Below are 20,518 nucleotides of genomic sequence, written 5' to 3' on the forward strand. Positions count from 1 at the left end.
TACTGGTTAAATCTCCATTTTAATTATTGTTGCTCATGCCATTATTTCAATGTACATACATTGAAGCCATCTTACTTTGGGTCAGCCTCTCCCTTGCACCCTATCAAAAAAATTGCAGGAATGCAGATCTACACTAAAGTACAAACTAAGTGTGTTTGTAGAACATTACACAAAGCCTGTGAGAGAGTAACGGGTGTCCTGAAAAAACAAGACACTGTCTGGATGCAAGAAGAAAGTTCAATAAAGGCCTTAAGATACAAGGTTTTTTCAGCACACAGTATTTTTGTCTGCTCTGAATTGGATTGAGGCTAGAAGGGCATCTGAAAGAAGGCTAGCTAAGTCAGCACTGTAGGAAGGCAAGCAACCTGCCATTCCAGTTTTGAGATATCTGAAATGATAACATTACAAGTAATGACAACCCAACTTGAAGTAACCTTTAATATTGAACACAGTCACATTTTACGATTTACTTCAATAACCTGCCAGTTCCATTTCCTCCTTTCTAATGTTCCAGTTTCTCTAACTTCAAAATTATTGAACAGATAAAGCACATTTCATCGAATAACAAAAAGCCTTTTCCCACCATATCTCAAAGGCAGAAAGCTAATGTTTGCTCAATTTTTTTAGCCACTGGAGCCATGAGATTTCACACTATGCATTACTTAGTTTATCCTTTCACCTTAACATACTGTTTGCTGCATGTGTTTCTGAAAAGGTCTTTCCACATAGCACTATTCTCTTGGCCACACCACCACAGGTACACAGGGCTCAAAGCTGAGTAGAAACGTAGCATTTTCGTTGCATTGTGGGGGGAGGAAAACCTGAATTCTCCTATTACACCAAGGTATATCCCCTTCTACTACCCCAAACAATTACTTCTCTCCTTCCTTGGTGTTTTCCCTCTTCAAATATCTTTAGCCAGATGGCTTGAATAAGATGGCTGCCCCAAACAGGGAGTTTAAGGAGAATTTTCTACACTTGGTAACTGCTTCAGGTCACAGTATCTTTGTGAAAAATTAAATCCCCCAGGGAATAAAATGGGTGTTGAAGTGGAAGTTCCCTCACAAAGAGAGAGTGATCTTTTTGTACATGGGAAAACTCCTCCAAACAATCCCAGAGATTTACACCTGCACAACTGAGGAGGAGAAAAAATAATGAAGACAAAAACCGTGATGTGTCAGCTACAGAATAATCATCACTGACAGCAAGATCAGGTTGTGCAAAACTAATGAGGTGATGGCCTGACATACAAGGCAGATCCCAAATCTTGAACCAAGCCAGATCTCATTTCAAATCAAAGGATCCGGTGAATGGAGTCAAATAGGCAGCTTTCTTTTGTATACAAATTTAAATCCAATTTCCAGTCATCTAATGGAATATAGAGTGGACCGCAACGTTGCTAGCTTCCTCTCACTTCATTCATGCTGCCCAGTGCTGAAGCCTGGAAAGATAACACTTACCTAAACACAACATGTGCAGACTAAACACAACACTTATACTTGATAGCATCCGGCACTTTCTTATCAAAATGCTTTCTTAATTATAGCTGTGGTTTCTCTGGGTGTTCTCCCTATTTGGGGGAAGAGCTTTACACAAGACAAAAGCTGCTTGCAGTAAATAAAACTAGACTAGTGCAACAAAAGCAATCTTTTATGAAAACATGTGTAATAACTACCTAAACATCTGTTACCAATAGAAACAGAAGACATTATAATGCACAGCACAGCAAGAATAGGCTGTAAAACCAACCATTCATGGGGTTCTCTCTTTGAAGCATATTGGTAACCTTCAAAAGCGGACAGAACTACAGTTAGTTGGCTTTGTCATTTAGTTTTGGATGTTTTAGAATGGATCAAATGCAGAGGAACTGAAGGTAGAGTTTCAAGGTACTACACATGGAACCTGTTTTTATTTGCCAGCAAACATGCAGAGTCCATGTTAGGCTGCAGGACTGTCCCATTGGTATCCACTGTAAACCTCCTCCTAACGTGTGATGCAAGAGAACTATCGTGTGACTATAATACTATACAGACTTTTAATAATGGTATCTAGGCACTATAGTGGTTAGGTCCTTAAAAATACATATAAACATGTACAAGCCCATACGGTGAAAAATAAAAGGGAAAAGAAATGGGGAAGCAGCATTAAAAGGGGGAAGTTAACAAAGGGAGAACAGAACAAAGACACTGTGAGACTACAACATATCACATTATCTCTGAAAATTCGTGTCGATCGGGGGAGGTCCCAGATGACTCGAAAACAGCAAATATAGTGCCCATCTTTTAAAAAAAAGGGAAGAAGGAGAATCCAGGGAACTACAGACTGGTCAGCCTCACCTCCGTCCCTGGAAAAATCATGGAGCAGATCCTCAAGGAATCCATTTTGAAGAACTTGGAGGAGAGCAAGGCGATGAGGAACAGTCAACATGGATTCACCAAGGGCAAGTCATGCCTGACCAACCCGACTGCCTTCTATGATGAGATAACTAGCTCTGTGAATATGGGGAAAGCGGTGAATGTGATATATCTTGAGTTTAGCAAAGCTTTTGATACGGTCTCCCACAGTATTCTTGCCAGCAAGTTAAAAAAGTATGGATTGGATGAATGGACTATAAGGTGGATAGAATGCTGGGGGAGCTCTAGATTGGATATTGGAGAAAACTATTTCACTTAGAGGGTGGTGAAGTACTGGAATGTTTTACCTTGGGAGGTGGTGGAATCTCCATCCTTAGAGGCTTTTTAAGGTCCAGCATGACCTGGCTAGGATGATTTAGTTGGGATTGGTCCTGCTTTGTGCAGGGGGTTGGACTAGATGACCTCCTGAGGTCTCTTCCAACCCTGATATTCTATGATTCTATGAACACCAAGAGTCAATGTCAGAACTGTTGCATGGAATTTTGCAGTTACCATAGAACACACAGCATGCGGAGAAGCAACCCAGAGCAGCTTTTTACACATACAAGTCAACAGAGGACAGCATTTTGCAATAAAATTGTGTTCAGACAGCAGGCCCACATGACTATCTATCCCATGTTTAGATTTGAGATAGATTATTGAGGTCAGAATATGTAGGGATAAAGTGAGACAGGCTAAAAGTCAAGTAGAGTTGGACCTTGCAAAGGGAATTAAAACCAATAGTAAAAGGTTCTATAGTCATATAAATAGGAAGAAAACAAAGAAAGAGGAAGTGGGACCGCTAAAAACTGAGGATGGAGTGGAGGTCAAGGATAATCTAGGCATGGCCCAATATCTAAACAAATACTTTGCCTCAGTCTTTAATAAGACTAAAGAGGATCTTAGGGATAATGGTAGCATGATAAATGGGAATGAGGATATGGAGGTAGACATCACCATATCTGAGGTAGAAGCGAAACTCAAACAGCTTAATGGGACTAAATCGGGGGGCCCAGATAATCTTCATCCAAGAATATTAAAGGAATTGGCACAAGAAATTGCAAGCCCATTAGCAAGAATTTTTAATGAATCTGTAAACTCAGGGGTTGTACCGTATGATTGGAGAATTGCTAACATAGTTCCTATTTTTAAGAAAGGGAAAAAAAGTGATCCAAGTAATTATAGGCCTGTTAGTTTGACATCTGTAGTATGCAAGGTCTTGGAAAAAATTTTGAAGGAGAAGGTAGTTAAGGACATTGAAGTCAATGGTAAATGGGACAAAATACAACATGGTTTTACAAAAGGTAGATCGTGCCAAACCAACCTGATCTCCTTCTTTGAGAAAGTAACAGATTTTTTAGATAAAGGAAACGCAGTGGATCTAATTTACTTAGATTTTAGTAAGGCGTTTGATACGGTGCCACATGGGGAATTATTAGTTAAATTGGATAAGATGGGCATCAATAGGAAAATTGAAAGGTGGATAGGGAATTGGTTAAAGGGGAGACTACAACGGGTCCTACTGAAAGGTGAACTGTCAAGTTGGAGGGAGGTTACCAGTGGAGTTCCTCAGGGATCGGTTTTGGGACCAATCTTATTTAATCTTTTTATTACTGACCTGGGCACAAAAAGTGGGAGTGTGCTAATAAAGTTTGCAGATGATACAAAGCTGGGAGGTATTGCTAATTTAGAGAAGGATAGGGATACCATACAGGAGGATCTGGATGACCTTGTAAACTGGAGTAATAGGAATAGGATGAAATTTAATAGTGAGAAGTGTAAGGTCATGCATTTAGGGATTAATAACAAGAATTTTAGTTATAAGCTAGGGACGCATCAACTAGAAGTAACGGAGGAGGAAAAGGACCTTGGAGTATTGGTTGATCATAGGATGACTATGAGCTGCCAATGTGATATGGCTGTGAAAAAAGCTAATGTCGTCTTGGGATGCATCAGGAGAGGTATTTCCAGTAGGGATAAGGAGGTCTTAGTACCGTTATATAAGGCACTGGTGAGACCTCACCTGGAGTACTGTGTGCAGTTCTGGTCTCCCATGTTTAAGAAGGATGAATTCAAACTGGAACAGGTACAGAGAAGGGCTACTAGGATGATCCGAGGAATGGAAAACTTGTCTTATGAAAGGAGACTCAGGGAGCTTGGCTTGTTTAGCCTAACTAAAAGAAGGTTGAGGGGAGATATGATTGCTCTCTATAAATATATCAGAGGGATAAATACCAGAGAGGGAGAGGAATTATTTAAACTCAGTACCAATGTGGACACAAGAACAAATGGATATAAACTGGCCACTAGGAAATTTAGATTAGAAATTAGACGAAGGTTTCTAACCATCAGAGGAGTGAAGTTTTGGAATAGCCTTCCGAGGGAAGTAGTGGGGGCAAAAGATCTATCTTGCTTTAAGATTAAACTCGATAAGTTTATGGAGGAGATGGTATGATGGGATAACATGGCTTTGGTAATTAAATATTCATGGTAAATAGGCCCAATGGCCTGTGATGGGTTTTAGATGGGGTAAGATCCAAGTTACCCAGGAAAGAATTTTCTGTAGTATCTGGCTGATGAATCTTGCCCATATGCTCAGGGTTTAGCTGATCGCCATATTTGGGGTCGGGAAGGAATTTTCCTCCTGGGCAGATTGGAAGGCCCTGGAGGTTTTTCGCCTTCCTCTGTAGCATGGGGCACGGATCACTTGCTGGAGGATTCTCTGCTCCTTGAGGTCTTTAAACTACAATTTGAGGACTTCAATAGCACAGATATAGGTGTGAGGTTTTTTTGTGGGAGTGGTGGGTGAAATTCTGTGGCCTGCGTTGTGCAGGAGGTCAGACTAGATGATCATAATGGTCCCTTCTGACCTAAATATCTATGAATCTATGTGGTTAATCTTTGCCACCCAGCCAGAAAGAGATAAATCACTTGCACTAGCTACAAGATACATACATACAAAGTACAGACCATGCAAAATGACTGTAACTGGAATTTGAGCATGACCCAGGACAGGAATTATGAACCTAGCTATAAATTCTATGTCACCGTACACAAGTTACCAGATAGTCAACCCTCACAAAACTTCTTTAATTTTTTCCCCACAATACTTTTGCCTCATTATTCCCACACACCCACTCTTCCATTTAATGTTCCCTCTCAGAAGACACCTTAGTGAAGAGCTGCATTTGAAAACATTCCCTGAAGAACAACAGATCAAGATTGCCAGATAAAATGGAGGAGTCAGCGCCACAGCTAAGAACACCTCATTGAGAACACACTGTTCTCTGCACTCTCTCATTTAAACCGGAATGCCTTGGATAATTGTAGCTGCCCTGATACACAGAGAAAGGAAATTTCAGTTATGTCGGGTAAACAACATGTCAAAATCAGCACCTTCAACCACTGCCCAGAGACAAACAGAAAACCAGTGCAAATAATGAAGAACAGACATAATGTGATCCCTACAAGGGCCAGCTGAAGTTTGACTGATCTTAAGGTATGGTTTCCTCAACACATGTCGAGTGCATTGCAGCTGACAAACTACAAGGGGATAAAGGCATAGATAAGGATGACAAGGTCTTGCATCTGAAAGAAAGGGATGCAATTTTCTAGCCAATTGCAGATGGAGAAAACACTACTACCGGTATAGGCCATCCAGATGCTTCTAGAGAGATATCAGGACTTCAGTCCGTGACAGAGTAACAAGAGATGAACCAATTACCCCACCGAAGGGGCAGATGCAGTTTTGCAATTTCATCCGGTTGCTTGCCTCTCTCCAGGAGCATTAATTCCATCTGATCAGAGCTGAGTTTCAGTTAGTCAGCGTGGATGCAAGCCTCAACATCAGCTACACATTTCTCAACCACGCTGCCCAGCTCCAACAAAACAGCTCTGTGCATCGTTCACACAGGCAGCGAAGGCTCTGGTGCTCTCTTTCTTTTCTAGCAACTTGATACACATCTTACATGAAAGGAGGGTACAAGAACACCATGCGGGCTATGTCTACACTGTGAGCTCTCGAAGAGAACTAGCGCGCACACAAATGCACTATAGCTACGTTAGCCGTGCTAGCAGCAGCTGTGCCTCTGCTCCCACTAACAGTGCTACCCTGGGCGAACTGCTGTTTATACGCCCGCTAACTCGATGAGAACCAGTGCGAATATGTGTAAACAAGCAAAGGAATCACAACCCCCGCCTGAAGTGTAGATGCAGCCTTACTATCCCATTGGGACGATGTTATTCTTAGCATGGAACTGGCATCTGCTTCTTAGGAAGCAGCAGAATAGTCACCCTTGCCAGAGAGATTTTGAGAGCTGATCTTCTCTGCTGCCCTGAAGAGTTTTCTTAGTGAAGAAACAGGAACATATGACACATTTAATTAAAGAAGTTTAAAACTAACCTTTTAATTCTTTCTGATAAAGAATCAGGAGCAGTTTTGTTATCAAAAAGGAAGTACTGACATTTAAAATGCTCTCTGCACTTAAACAGTGAACTGCTTGCTTTTGCAGCCAACTTTTTGATAATGAATTCCAAGATACAGATCAATATACAGCACTGACTAACGCATGCCACTGAAATCCAGTCTGAATTTTTAAAAGTAATAAATCATTGCTGCTAAACCCCACGTTGCGATACAGGCCTTTGGCAGAACCTACAGGAACATGGTAGCATTTCTGACCCAATTAACTTACTTATAACATACCTTTAAGGCGTCTATGACAAGATCTCTTGCTTCTAGTTCTCCTTCAAGAATACTAAATAGTGTCAGTAGTTCTGGTTTGCTGAGCTTTTCCAGATTCATTCTGAATACCTGAAAAACAAAAGTAATCAGAAAAGAATTAATTCACTAGATGTTGCTGTGAACAAAACCAACTGTGATATTCTAAGACCCAGGAATGCACAACCTTCATTGAACTTGGAAACTTCAGACCTTTTAGTTTTTCAAATTGCAAGCTGTATTGTCAAACAAAGGAGAAAACATACACACCAGTGTTTTCTTTATGACCTCCATAACTAGTTGCAGAAGATTGATTTTTCACCTTTTCCCAGGGGTTCACAAGCATATGCATACCCAGATGGTGTGGGCAGAAAATAAGTGCTAATGTACAATATTCACTGAGCAGCAGCCAAAATTAATAGGAGGGAGAAGTGATTTTTTTTAAAATCATGCTACTATGGATTGTGAATCTGAACCATATAGCTGCAAATGTCCCACTAAGGGCTTAATCATGGACCTATACTTCAGGCATATAACTTGTAGGTTAAAAATGGCTGCTTAAGAAAAATACCTTTGCAGTCCAAATTGATCCATCTACCATAAGATAAACATTAAGTTTATAAATTAGCATTTCAAAGCTACATTGTGCCTTTTGAGCCATCCCTAATGACATCTCCTGGGGCACAGACTCAAGTCGCTCCACAAGGTTAATGCCACAGAAACATACACACACGCAGAACTCTGGTTTCTATTCTCTCTCTGGAATTTCTTCAGACCATAGCAGCTCGTGAACTACAGTTTTAAGTGGTGCACGTTAGAATGCCGATCCAATATTCTGGATACTGGATTTTAATTAAGAGCAACAATAGTCACTTCATATGTTTTAACAAGTCTATGTCTCTATAGTGGAAGCCTAAAATACTCTGCATCCAACATGTATAGGCTGTGAAAAGTCCTAAAATTACAACACATTCTTGCACATATCCTTCACTGTAAGGCAACAGCAGCAGCTAAATGTGTCTAATTCATCACAATCTTTCGCCACTCTTAACACTTGCTAAAAGTCAAAAACGTCATGGGAGGCATGAACAGAATATGGTGCTCAACTGTGCCAGCAAAAGATGGATTTACCCACTGGATGATTAATTTGTAATCTTTGTTTAGATATGTGCAGCAGAATGGAATCCAGTGAAACCTACTACTCTAAAGTCACTACTACTCTGCATAATTGTCTTGTGTAGAGCTAAGCAAATAAAGCCATGTTCAGTCTTGTTTAAGCAGACACAAGGTGGGTGAGGTAATATCTTTTTATGGACCAACTTCTGTTGATAATAGAGACAAGCTTTCAAGCTATACAGAGCTCTTCTGACCAGAAGAACAGCTCTGTGTAGCTTGAAAGCTTGTGTCCTTCGCCAGCAGAAGTTGGTCCAATAAAAGATATTACCTCACCCACCTTGTCTCCCTAATCTGCTGGGGCCAACAAAGCTACAGCATTGCAAACAAATATGGATTATTTACGCAGATGAAGTTTTCCAGCTGCTGGAAAAGGAAAATTGTCTTGCTCACCCAGAAGAGTAACAACCTTAAAGTATCCTCTATACACTTTAAGAGGAATTTAAAGTAATGATCTATTCCTCCCCTCAGCATTAATCAGAGGGCACTCCATGTAGGAATTAATATTCTTGTTTCACTCAAAGTCCAGTGTGAAGTATTAAAGCAGCAAAGTTTCAGCAGAGCAGTACAGCTTTTTTATAGGGATTTTCTGGGTAGACTTACATTGGCATGTCTAGAGAGTCTTCTTAAATGAAAGCATAGCTACGGCTGTTTATGGTACTGTGGTTGTTAAAATGCAATGTAACTAGTCATTAAAGAGCTGTCAGCATAGCATGTGTTCAGTACTGCGGATAAATGAATTTACTGTCTGAGGGAAAGAAGTGTTACTGTATAATAAACAGTTTGGTAAACCTCTAAATGTCTGGTTTCATGATTTCCAACAAGACCAGCCAGCCATAAGTTGGGGCCTTCAAGACAGAGGAGGAAGTAAGTGGTTCTCCAAGTAGCAGCAGCATGATGCAGTAGAAAGTTTAAATTCCCTCCTACAGGGAGGGAATTCCCTTCTGACAAGTTGCTACCCTACTTAAAAGCTGTGAATACTTCTAGGCAATTCCAACAAGATATTGAGTTCCATTTCTACACTGGACAGTGACTGAGTTAGAGACCACCTCTTAATTTAGTTATGAGTAAACAAATCAATATGAACTTTACTGCTGTGTATTAACAAACCCACTTTTGTTTGACTCACTGAAACACATGTTTTATGTGTATTTAAAAAAAAAAGGGGGCATGACCTGTTCCTAAAAAAACAAAACAAAAACAAACAAACAAAAATTACAGCTATAGGAGAAGTCTTGAAACTGCCAAATAAGTGCCTGGAAATTCTCAACAACAAAATCCCATCTTCCCGCTTTGTTCATGCAAGTTGGTGAACTGCCCAGGATTATTTGCTTCCAGATACTACACTGATGTTAAAACGCAAACGAAAAATAGTCAAACATTTTCAAAGCTGATAAGTGATTAAAATTTTGAAGTTTATATTTAATGCCACTCTTACAGCAAAGGGAAGACAACTGGATTTAAAGCAGCCTTTTTTCTTGAAGAGCAAGCAAATACAAACAATAAGGAAACTAAAGAAGAACACATTTCTTTTCAGGAGAATACTTCCCCTCAAGGGCAAAAGTTGAGGCCATTTCCACTACTGTTCACAGACAAAAATTCTTTCTACTCTGGGTCATCTTTGCAGAACTAAAAGCACTGAGATAATAATCAGATTCAGAACATTTTACAGTCGCAGTTTGGCTTTAGATGCTTTGATCTCTGCTGCAAATGTTCGTTATTTCGGAAGAGGGCTTTCTGAACCGGCAAATACATTGAACATCCATGGGTTCTGGAACACAGTCCCCACATTCAAAGTTTTAATTAGAGTTTTATAAGAATTGTTGAGACTTGCCAGAAGGGTAAAGGGACGACTTCTTTAAACAAGGGAGGACATTTAAGAAGAATTTAATTTGGCCCAGCTTTTTTAAGATGAAACACCTGAATTATTTTGGCATTTTCATTTCAAAACAGAGTTTTAAAGTCAGCACATGCAGTGTATAGCTTATTACAGCATTTTAGAAAAAAAAATGCTGTATCCCAACCAATGCCTTGAAGTAAAAAAACCCAGCTATATTCAGGACAAAGGAGGGGGGGAATCAGAGGATTGGTTGTAGTACTGAAAAATGGATTTCTTCAACGAACAATATATTTGCTCTATCTTCATTACCACTAGAGCTGGGAGACTAGTACAATTTTTCTCTAAATATCTGTTTGAATATTTAAACAAATATGCTTTGAGTTCATTCCTCTGCATATTTGTTTTCCACAAGTATTCGAAGAAATTAAATTACTTTGCAGGGATGATCACCAAAACAGTAGATTTTGAACCAACATTTGAAGGAAGCAAATTTGAAATTAATATTATTCTCACACACTCAAGTAACAACACACCATCCACTTCAGCTGTGCATCCAAACAAACATCCCAAAATTCAAATACTGAAAAAGAGAAAACTACTTCCAAACAAGTTACAGACCAAGTTATCGTCAGGAAATTACTCAAATCATTTTGAATATACATTTACAAAAACTAATCTGTTCCCATGCAGTTTTAATCCTTAACCAGTAACGTCTGTGGATTCCCAATGAAATTAGACAGCTTATATGCCCATTTTCAGACATTTGAGCACATTCTTGAGACTAAGTTTGGCACACGTTAAGAGACATACTTGTTCCCTAGTCTCTTTCTAAGCTTAGTGTTACTTGGCATTGTCATCTTGCATTAAGTGGCTTCAAAAATACAAGACAGTTTTCAACCACATTTATTCCGATTGCTTCAGATAGACTTTGCTGGGAGGTCATATTCAGGTGCTATTGTCTGAGGCATACTCCCCCCTATAAATGAGACACAGGAACCACTTGTAGACATGTTCTTTCTCTATGGTCTGAACGTCCGTAATACATCCAGGTTTCTTTGCATGATATTTTGCAGAGACTAAATCATTTAATGTATTCTTTCTTTAGTATAAGAGAGTTCATGGAGTTTAAAATTTAACTATAAACTTTTGCACAGGAACCTGGATGTTCCCCCACCCTAGGACAGGCTTCCAACATGTACCATTCCTTCTGCTGTATAGGCTGGCTGGCCATGAAGCCAGAATCTGGAATATTCTAGGGTCTGCCAAGCCTGGAAAAGAAATGCCTTTGACAGAAGAATCAGTAGAAACCTAAAAGCTGATCTAATTTTTTTTTAAAATGTTTTAAAAAAAAAGCAAATAAGTTCATTAGTGATCTAGTGTATTTTATAATAATATAATTAATATTTTCCATTTCTATAGTCATCAAAGGAGCCCAGTGAATCTTGCTCATAGAAAGCCTCAGCTCATCTGTGAGGTATGCCTCACCTCCATTTTACAGAAGAGGCATCAAGTGTTTTCCCAACATCCCTCAAACAGTGGCAGAATCAGAAAGACAACCAGAAATCCACATTCCCAGTCTTCTGCTTCAACCACCAGCCATGCAGCCTCTTGTACTCAATTTTACCTCATTATCTACACTTAAAATTTCTACTGCTTTTCCAGTTTAGGAGACTCATATTTGTATGAACTTGATTAGATTCCCATTTCAATAAGACATTGCATTCTTAACGACTATTCTGTAAGTAGACAATTGCTGGAGAATTGTAAACTGATCAATATACTTTTCTAGAGAGATAGTTGTGCAAGACCAGAAACAAGACACCTCTCTCATGCCTGGAATTGTTTGGTTGACAATTATGTTACTTCTAGTCTATGAAATAGCTGCCTAGTTATAATAGCTATTTTGTACAGGGAAGAAAGAAAATGTGTAGTGCCATTTATAAACGGAAGCAGAGAACAGAATCATAACATCCAAAAAGCAACTCCCATCACTATCTAGAATTAATTTTACAGGTTGGGACCAGAGCAGGGAATTTGGCTTTGTTTTCAGTTTTTAAAATTTACCATGCTTAAGTAGTCACTTTTAAGTTTATGAACTGCATGACTGCCATGGACAGATTTTAAATCTCAACATCCTATCTGCCCAGGAAATGCATGACTTAATTTTAACAGTGAGTCAGTTCTTGCACAGACTAATTTATGAAGGTTAAGACTGAATCAATATTTACAGGAAATAGTATCAAATCATATTTTGAGAGACGTTCACTATTAAGTTGTATTTGTTCAGTGAAGAGAAGATGTAAATTTAAAATAAGACAAATATTTTCTTTTATCACTGAAGAAAGCTGATATTTTCCCCTGTAATTTTTGAGGTCCTAAAGTTGGCAAAACTAACTGCACTAACACTAGTACATTTAGCACTATTCTGAACATCAATTTGCACACTGAAAAAATGGAAAACCAGCATCTGTTTTATCGGCAGTACATGGAGAATTATGCCTATTTCTGCATTAGCTCACAATCAGCACATCCTCTGCAAAGCTGTGAGAGTTTCCTACTATGGTGCATTTGCTTGCCACCACTGCTCACAAACTGGATTTAAGTACAAATAAGAGGGGAGTTCACATTGCCTGCAGCCATAAGCACGGTGGCTATCCAATATGTTCTAAGTTATCAGAACACAGAGCTAACCTTTATAATTCAAAATGGTAATACTTTGACCAAAGCATGTCCTATTTCTATAGCACCATACACTTACAAAGTGCTAAAGAACCGAGTCCCTGCCCCCAAAGATATTATTCTAAATAAGCACTTCATAACACTCCTGTAAGACTATCTACAGAAACCAAAAGTACAAGCGATATAAACTAGTCAGTATGTATACTGGTTTGCACTTTAATTTTCAACTTCATGAAGCTCAAGATACTTTGAGATGGTGGACACACACATACAGCCTAACAGCAACAAGTCACATACAAGCAAGCGATAACTGTACTCAGAGCACAGTTCACCCAGCCATGCTGTATGTCTTAATAATGAAAATCTCACAAGACAGACATAATTAAAACAGTATTTTGAAAAAAAACGCACTTGTACTACTATGGTTTTAAGACACTGGGAAAGGTCACTTATGACACCCTGCAGATCCCACATTGCTGAACCCATGCACATTTAGAAATGGAACCCATCTAGCCCTTTTATCTTGAGGGATGCTGGGTGGGGGAAGGAGAAAGAACTAAAAGTCAACCCAATTTATTTTAGTGCCCAATTTCACAAGAACACCAGATGTCTCTGAATCAAAAAAATAACTCAGAGGCCATTACACCAATAAATTCCGTTGTCTATCTGAATCCTATCCTGGGTCACTCTAGGCATGTCCTTTATATTGTTAAGTTCTCTAATTTTCCTCCCTCTAAATGCTATTAGGAGGACTGTTCCCTCTCTATCCCTGCACAATTTCTCCCTGTTACTACCACACACACACTCATCCTGCCAAGTAGATTTTCATGTGCAACTGGCGAGAATTGACCGAGTACCTCTATATTCCTAAATAAAAAGCTCCACTTACAACTTTAAAAACAATACTTAGGAATAACAATTAGAACATTACAGTTCACATCCAGTGCAATATGTTAACCTGTGTGAACATACAGAGATCAAACCACAAAAACTACATAGTATTTAGTCTTATAGAATAAATATTTTTATTGAGTATGAGATCTGCTACACTTTTAAGACAGTAATCAAAACTTCAGAGCTTAAACAAACAGAACTGCTTATTGCTTGTCTAAAGGTAAACTTCCTTTTAGCTGTGCTATGCTTTTTTCAGCAGAAACATAATTTTTAATACTTGAAAGCCACATTTCTTATGGCACATTTTCTTCTGAGCCAGTCAATAGTTCCCTTAAAATAACCTACTTTCCAGAATTTAACATGAAATACACAAAAAATAAATATTAAAAGAAATTTTAAATATAAATACTTAAACATAATCTTACAGATGTATCTGAAACTGGTTTTACATTCGACCTAATTATTCTGAGCATACACTGTTGGAGGAAAGGATGAGGTATGCTACCAAATAATAGGAGTATTTCAGTATATTTAATCATGCATAATACCTGCACAGTTTATTATGAAGGCACTAGGCTACATTCTGTTTGTAGTCATGAGTGTAAATCTGAAGTCCCTAGCCTAACAGAAGAATCTGGTCCACTGACTCCAACAGAGCTTGATGACATACTCCATGACTTCCAAGGGACCAGTGTTCTAATCAGACAAGAACCTAACCACACCACAGCCGAGTATGTAATAGAGATCTGTCAGACAGTCCACATACTCTTAAGGATTTGACTCATGTGTCTTGTGCTTTTCCTTGCAACATCTTACACAGAACAGAAGTGGGCATTTTCCTCTAATGACTGGGGATACTTCCTGTCCTTTCATACGCTATGGCTACAAATATGCTGGTTTTTCAACAATGCTTCTGTGTCTACAGCTCTGAATAAGCCTCATTTTAACTCCTCATAACTGAAAAAGGGCTGATATTTTCAGAAGTTCACAGGCATTCAGATACCTCAGCGATAGAGGCCATGCAAGAACCTAAAAGGATAGTTTGTAAATCAGCGAAATAAAAATACGCTGTTGTATATAGAATATTGCATCTGTGCTTTCAGCTAACTATTCAAGAACAGGCATACCACTCTCTCTAACTTCTTGTCTTTCCTCAAATGTATTAGGCAATAAGCCAAAACCACAACAGAATTTTAAGTTAAAATGAGTAGTATTTAGGGTTATTTGGGGGGGATGGTGAAAGATTTAAACGAAAAGAAAAACAAAGCAACCCCTCTCCCAAAATAACAAGTTCCCCACACCAAGTTATTCTTAAAAATATTCTTTAAACTGTGATGACAAACTCATCCCTAAAATCCCCCTGAACTATATGCTTCTGTTTTCTAGAACTACAGACTACAAATATCACACATGAAAGCCCCGTATATAAAATCCTCCAGCTACATCACTGGGTGGCAAATCTCTTCATTTAAGAAAAAGGAAATCACCTATTCATTTCCGCTATCCCTTAATCTCTGTCCTGTGCTGTGGTCATGCTCTGCAGACAAAAGCTCTGGAAGAGGACTCAAGACTAAAAGCCAAATAATACATATTTTTAAGTCAAATACAAACACAAAATAAGCCACCTTCAAACTAAGATGCTTTGCACAAACACGTGAAGACTTTTTTCTGGCTGGGAGCCAGTTAAGACCAAAACTTTTTTAAAATGCACAACAGAAGCATGTTTGTGTTAAGGATGGACTGACCAGACGTTTCTGGGGTCAATCATCTCAGGTTTGAGAGCTTTCTTCTAAAAATGAATGTTTAGATAAAGAGCCTGAAAAATCCATGTCTTCTTGCCGCTACATACATATATGGCCTGACACTGTTAAGTCCTAAATACCTTTAACACCAACTGAATTCAGATGCGTTCAGCACCTTATAGCATGGGGCACTATGTTTCTAGCCCGAATGTTTGCAAAGATACATGTGGTTTACATTTCAGAGGTTGGTAGATGAAATTTTGTCTTCCTGAGTCTGTGCACAGACAGCTCCAGTGACTCTATTGCTGCTGGAAGCCTTGCTGAGCAACAGCAGAGTAGTTAATAAACCGAAGTCATTTTCACTGAAGCCCTGATGGTTCTGAATAGCAGCGAGAAATTCAAGATTCATGTCAATTTCATGCTCGGGGAAAGTTTAACTGGATGTACGATGTCATACCTGTAGCATAAAACCTACTAAGCAAGGCAAGAGAAGTAGGCTGTGTGTTCCTCACAGAAGAGGATCCACACATAAAAGCAGACTAGTAAAGAGTAGAGTGGCAGAGAATTTTTTCCTCACTTTCTTGCAACAGCCAAGATCCTGAAGCAATATCCTCCCCTTCCTCATCAGCAGGAGTTCTGGGTTTCTCATGGAGGCATTACTCCAGGGCTTGGCCCGTAGAGGGGGTTTCCCCACCCTTGCCTTTTGTATAAACCTCTCACTATTAGGCTTAGTTCTAAGGCTAGTAAACGTCTGGTAAATTTTTGAGACTTAATTAGATACATTTCTGTTCCTTACTTTATTCTGTCAGCAATTCCCTGACGGATACTCTTCATGACTCTGTCTGTCCTCCACTTAGAGAAGAGGGGATTTTCAGAACTAATTCCAATACTGGTCTGTGAAATAGCCAGCAATGGTGTCAGCTAGAGCCTCAGCCAGCACTCCATCCATTACACACCAAGGATGTAAAATTTCATGACATCTATTGGGCCTCTGAGTCAGAGTCTGTTCTCGGAGACGTCAAACACTGGTTCATGAATACTGTGCACACAGACCAGATTGTGTAACTTGGAGGCACCTAAAAAGGAACTATCCAAAATGACTGATCTACATTTTAAAAAAGAAGACCGGATTGTTTGTCAAATCTAGACGCCCCAAAACTGGTTCATAAGGATAGGTGGCCTGTTGCCTATTTATCTCCCCAAATTCATGTTTCAGCAACACGCAAACAAAGAATTGCTAGGAGAATCCACAAAAATATAGTTTTTTTTTTTAAAAACACACGTAAGTTATCAACCTTTTAACTTTCGCTTCACAGTCCAAATTATAGATAAGAAAAAAGGCAAAAACCTTAAGTTTTCTTACCAAAGATTATTAAATATCTACATAATAAATTAGAGACAGATTATTTAGAAAAGGCTTGGAAGATAACAGCTTTAAGTTGGGTGTTGTTTTTGTTTTGTTTTACACAGAGAAAGAATAGTCAATTTCACCGTTTTAAAGCCCTGATAACCCTGTTAATGGCTTTACTGCAGGGTGAGGGATTTGAGATGGCCATTTTAGCATCTCTATTCAGAATTATAAAAAGAAGAGGAGTACTTGTGGCACCTTAGAAACTAACAAATTTATTAGAGCATAAGCTTTCGTGAGCTACAGGTCACTTCATCAGATGCATACCTCAGAATGACGTGCCTAAGAACGTCTGCTACCAGTTTGTCCCTATCTTTGCTTTGCCAATAGCTGTTAAGTTGTCTCTTCCTCTTTCCTGTAACATAGAGAGGCCAGTGCCAGTTCAACATCTTCAGAATCTGAAGATAAGAAGCTGCTGCCTTTGTTTGCTCTCTTATTAGTTTGCTTATCATTTCTCTCCATAGGATGCCACTATGCAACCTTTTATGATTTTCACTTTTAGCTTCTGCTCCATCTTCCAGGTAAGAACCCACTTCCTCCTACAGATGTCAAGAACTTTTACTCTGAGTTATTAAAGACACAAGGTGGATGAGGTAATATCTTTTATTGAACCTCACCCACCTTCTCTCTCTAACATCCTAGGACCAACTCAGCTACCTCTCTGCATACTCTGGGTTATAACATTCAGGACTCCAGAGACTATATCCAGCCTTGATTAGAGATATTTTTCTCTAAATTCTCTAGTGTTCTGTCTAGTCTAGTTTAAGATGGGCCAAAACACTACTTCCTCTGGAAGTGCACTCCATGTCCGTCTCATTGTTTTGAACTTGGGGAAGAAGCACACACTTCAGCCTGAAGAACTCCTTTCTTCATTGCAGTCCACGGGAAACCCTTTTGAATAAATGCAGTTCTCCCCCACCCCACGGTGTATACATCCTTCAGACACTTATGGACCGTCCTTTATTCCGTTCTGTTTTCCCACTGCAAAAGTGTGTGTGTTTGCCTACAGGAGAGATGAGTGAAGGAACTCAGAAACCGTAACACGGCGAGGACTGTTTCCGAGTGACACACAACGAAAGCGCAGCAATCACACAACGAAGGGACCCTGGCTTTGTACACCCTGCAGCAAATAATTTTCACAAAGGTGCGTGCGCAAGCTCCCCCAGAGGCTCTGTGCACCGACGCCCCCGGCTGCCCGCTTCACTCCTGCAAAACCAGCAGACAGTCGATACGCTCTCGCCGGCAACGCCGCAGGCATCAGCCCGGTGCCCGGCGCTGGACGCGCGGGGGGCTGTCCTGCCCGCCCCTGCTCGGGGGGGGGGGGGGCAGGAGCGGCACAACCCCCGCCCGAGGATCAGACACGGGTTCAAAGCGGGACCGCTGCGCTACCCTGGGGCACGTAGTGGCTCCCACGGGCGCAGGGTCCCGCCCCCGTCCCCGCAGCGGCCCCCACGCGCCAGGCGCGACCGCCAGGAGCAGCTGCTAACTCCCCTCCCGCCCCCCCCGGGGCACCTGGCGCGAGCTCGGCGCCCGGCCCCGCGGCCCGCCCCCGCCTCGGAGCCCGGCGTTAGCCCCCAACCGGCGGAGCGTGCCGGGGGGGGGTCACGCGCCCCCCAACGGCTCCTCGGGCGCGTGCGGACCCGGGGGGGGGCGGGGGAGGCAGCGCCCCCCCAGGCGACACACTGACCTGACCGGGGCCCCGTCCAGCTCCGCACCCGCCGCCGCCGCTACCAGCCGGCCGCGCGCCCCATCCAGGCGCCTCCGCCCGGCCCCGCTGCGACTGACACCGCGCCGGCCAATCGCCGACCCCACCGCCCGGGACCCACAGCCAATCAGCGAGCGGAAGAGCGGGGCGGAGCGGGGAGCCGGCCGCCGGGGCCGCCGCCAGCCAACCAGGGCGCGGCGCTGGGAGCAGAGGGGCGGGGCGCGGGGCTGAAAATCCCTTTTGTTCGCGGCCCTGGCAGGAGAGCGCGGAGCTGTGATTGACGCGTCATGTCCGGGGGCGGAGTCTGAGGCTGGGCTTGCCGGCGGAGGTCCTGGCCCCGGGGGGGCGCTGTTCGCAGGCCGTGCAGTGCCCGGGGGCGGGGCGGCTGGGAGCCCCCCCCGCCTGGGGCAGGGAAAGGGGCGGGGGGAGGAACTTCCCCAGCCGGGGGGGGCAGGGAAGGAGGGAGGAACTTCCCCATCTCTGCCCCCAGCCGGGGGTGGGAAAGGGCTGGGGGGGCGGCAGGGAAAGGGGGGAGGAACTTCCCCATCTCTGCCCCCAGCCGGGGGTGGGAAAGGGCTGGGGGGGGGCAGGGAAAGGGGGGAGGAACTTCCCCATCTCTGCCCCTAGCCGGGGGGGGGCAGGAACTTCCCCATCTCTGCCCCCAGCCGGGGGTGGGAAAGGGCTGGGGGGGGCAGGGAAGGGGGGAGGAACTTCCCCATCTCTGCCCCTAGCCGGGGGGGGCAGGAACTTCCCCATCTCTGCCCCCAGCCGGGGGTGGGGAAGGGCGGGGCGGGGGGGGCAGGAACTTCCCCATCTCTACCCCCAGGCTGGGGCACGGGTAGGAACTTCCCCATTGCTGCCCCGAGTCTGGGGTAGGGAAGGGGGGCAGCTGTCCCTGGCCCTCTTGGGTGCTGACCGGGGTGCCATATCAATAATGCAGCCCACTGCTGGCGTAGTCCTCAGGCTGGCTCTGCTTGTTGGGTTCCTTCAGGCCAGTACAGGGAGGAAGCCTGGCCGGTGTCAGATGGCGCGAGTGAAGCCCCAAGGCAGGAGGGCTCCTCTCTCTTCCAGGCAGGCCCTTTTCTTGCAACCTCAGACGAGAGGTCAGCCCCCTCCCCAGGGTTTTGTCACTTCTATCACAGCGCTAAGACATCATCTGATTTTGCATTCTGAGCACATATTTAGACTGTAAGCTTTTTAGGACAGGTAGCATCTTGGTTTTGTGCAGTGCAAAGCAAAATAGGATCTCAGTCATGGTTGGGCCCTCTATGGACTAAGTAAATCCATGTAGTCATGTCTGACTGGTGGTGACATCATAGCAGAATTTTCAGAAGCCTTCATGATCCATCACTAATTTACAGCGCTCAGCAGCTGTCCCCTCACTGATCTGCTGCACACCATCATCCATCCATCTCCTTGCTGGTTGTCCCCTACTAGGGTGATCCTCTATCATTTCTTCCATAATAACTTTTGCAAGTTTCCATCTCTGCAGCTGTTGTGACCAAAATACATAAGTTTGCATCTTTTTCTTTCTGACATCAGGATCTGCTTCTCTCAAATAATATTTCTAATATAGGCATTCGTCTTCCCCCCTCCACCCCATACAGGAGATAGCAAGAGTTGTTGCCAACACCACATTTCAAAAGCTTCAGTTTTCTTCTTGTCAGCAGCATTAATTTACCATGATTCACATCCCTGAATCATTATGGAAAAAATTATGCTTTTCACTAGTCATACCTGCGTACATTTTGAAATGCCATGTTTTTTCCACACTTTCTTGAGAGGCCATACTTGAGCAAGCCGTCCCTAGTTGTCTTCCAGCTTCTTTGGAAAAGACTCCTTGCTTTGATACAGATGAGATATATCAAATCAAGGAGGCTTTTATATATAATACCCTTGTCGGTTGTCTGGCAATGGTGAGATCTGTTTGGTACTACCATAATTCAAAAATAAGACAGAATTTT

General features: G+C 42.1%; 1 protein-coding gene across 4 annotated transcripts in view; it reads right to left on the reverse strand.

Annotated features, from left to right (window-relative positions):
* The window catches only part of CTTNBP2NL (CTTNBP2 N-terminal like), a 363,525-nt gene that overhangs the window by 24,131 nt on the left and 318,876 nt on the right, over positions 1 to 20,518 (reverse strand). The window contains exons 1-2 of one of the 4 annotated variants that reach the window (XM_043533648.1): positions 18,536 to 18,667; positions 7,099 to 7,210 (exon numbers count right to left, since the gene is read on the reverse strand). In XM_043533648.1, coding sequence (XP_043389583.1) covers positions 7,099 to 7,197 — 99 coding nt within the window. In that variant the 5' untranslated portion in view covers positions 7,198 to 7,210; positions 18,536 to 18,667. Of the gene's footprint in view, positions 1 to 7,098; positions 7,211 to 14,247; positions 14,424 to 18,535; positions 18,668 to 20,518 lie in introns of those variants that run through there. The other 3 variants (XM_037885086.2, XM_043533650.1, XM_043533647.1) reach the window with 3 other exon arrangements.

The sequence above is a fragment of the Chelonia mydas genome, chromosome 21 (genome assembly GCF_015237465.2).
Source record: "Chelonia mydas isolate rCheMyd1 chromosome 21, rCheMyd1.pri.v2, whole genome shotgun sequence".
Classification (NCBI taxonomy): domain Eukaryota; kingdom Metazoa; phylum Chordata; order Testudines; family Cheloniidae; genus Chelonia; species Chelonia mydas.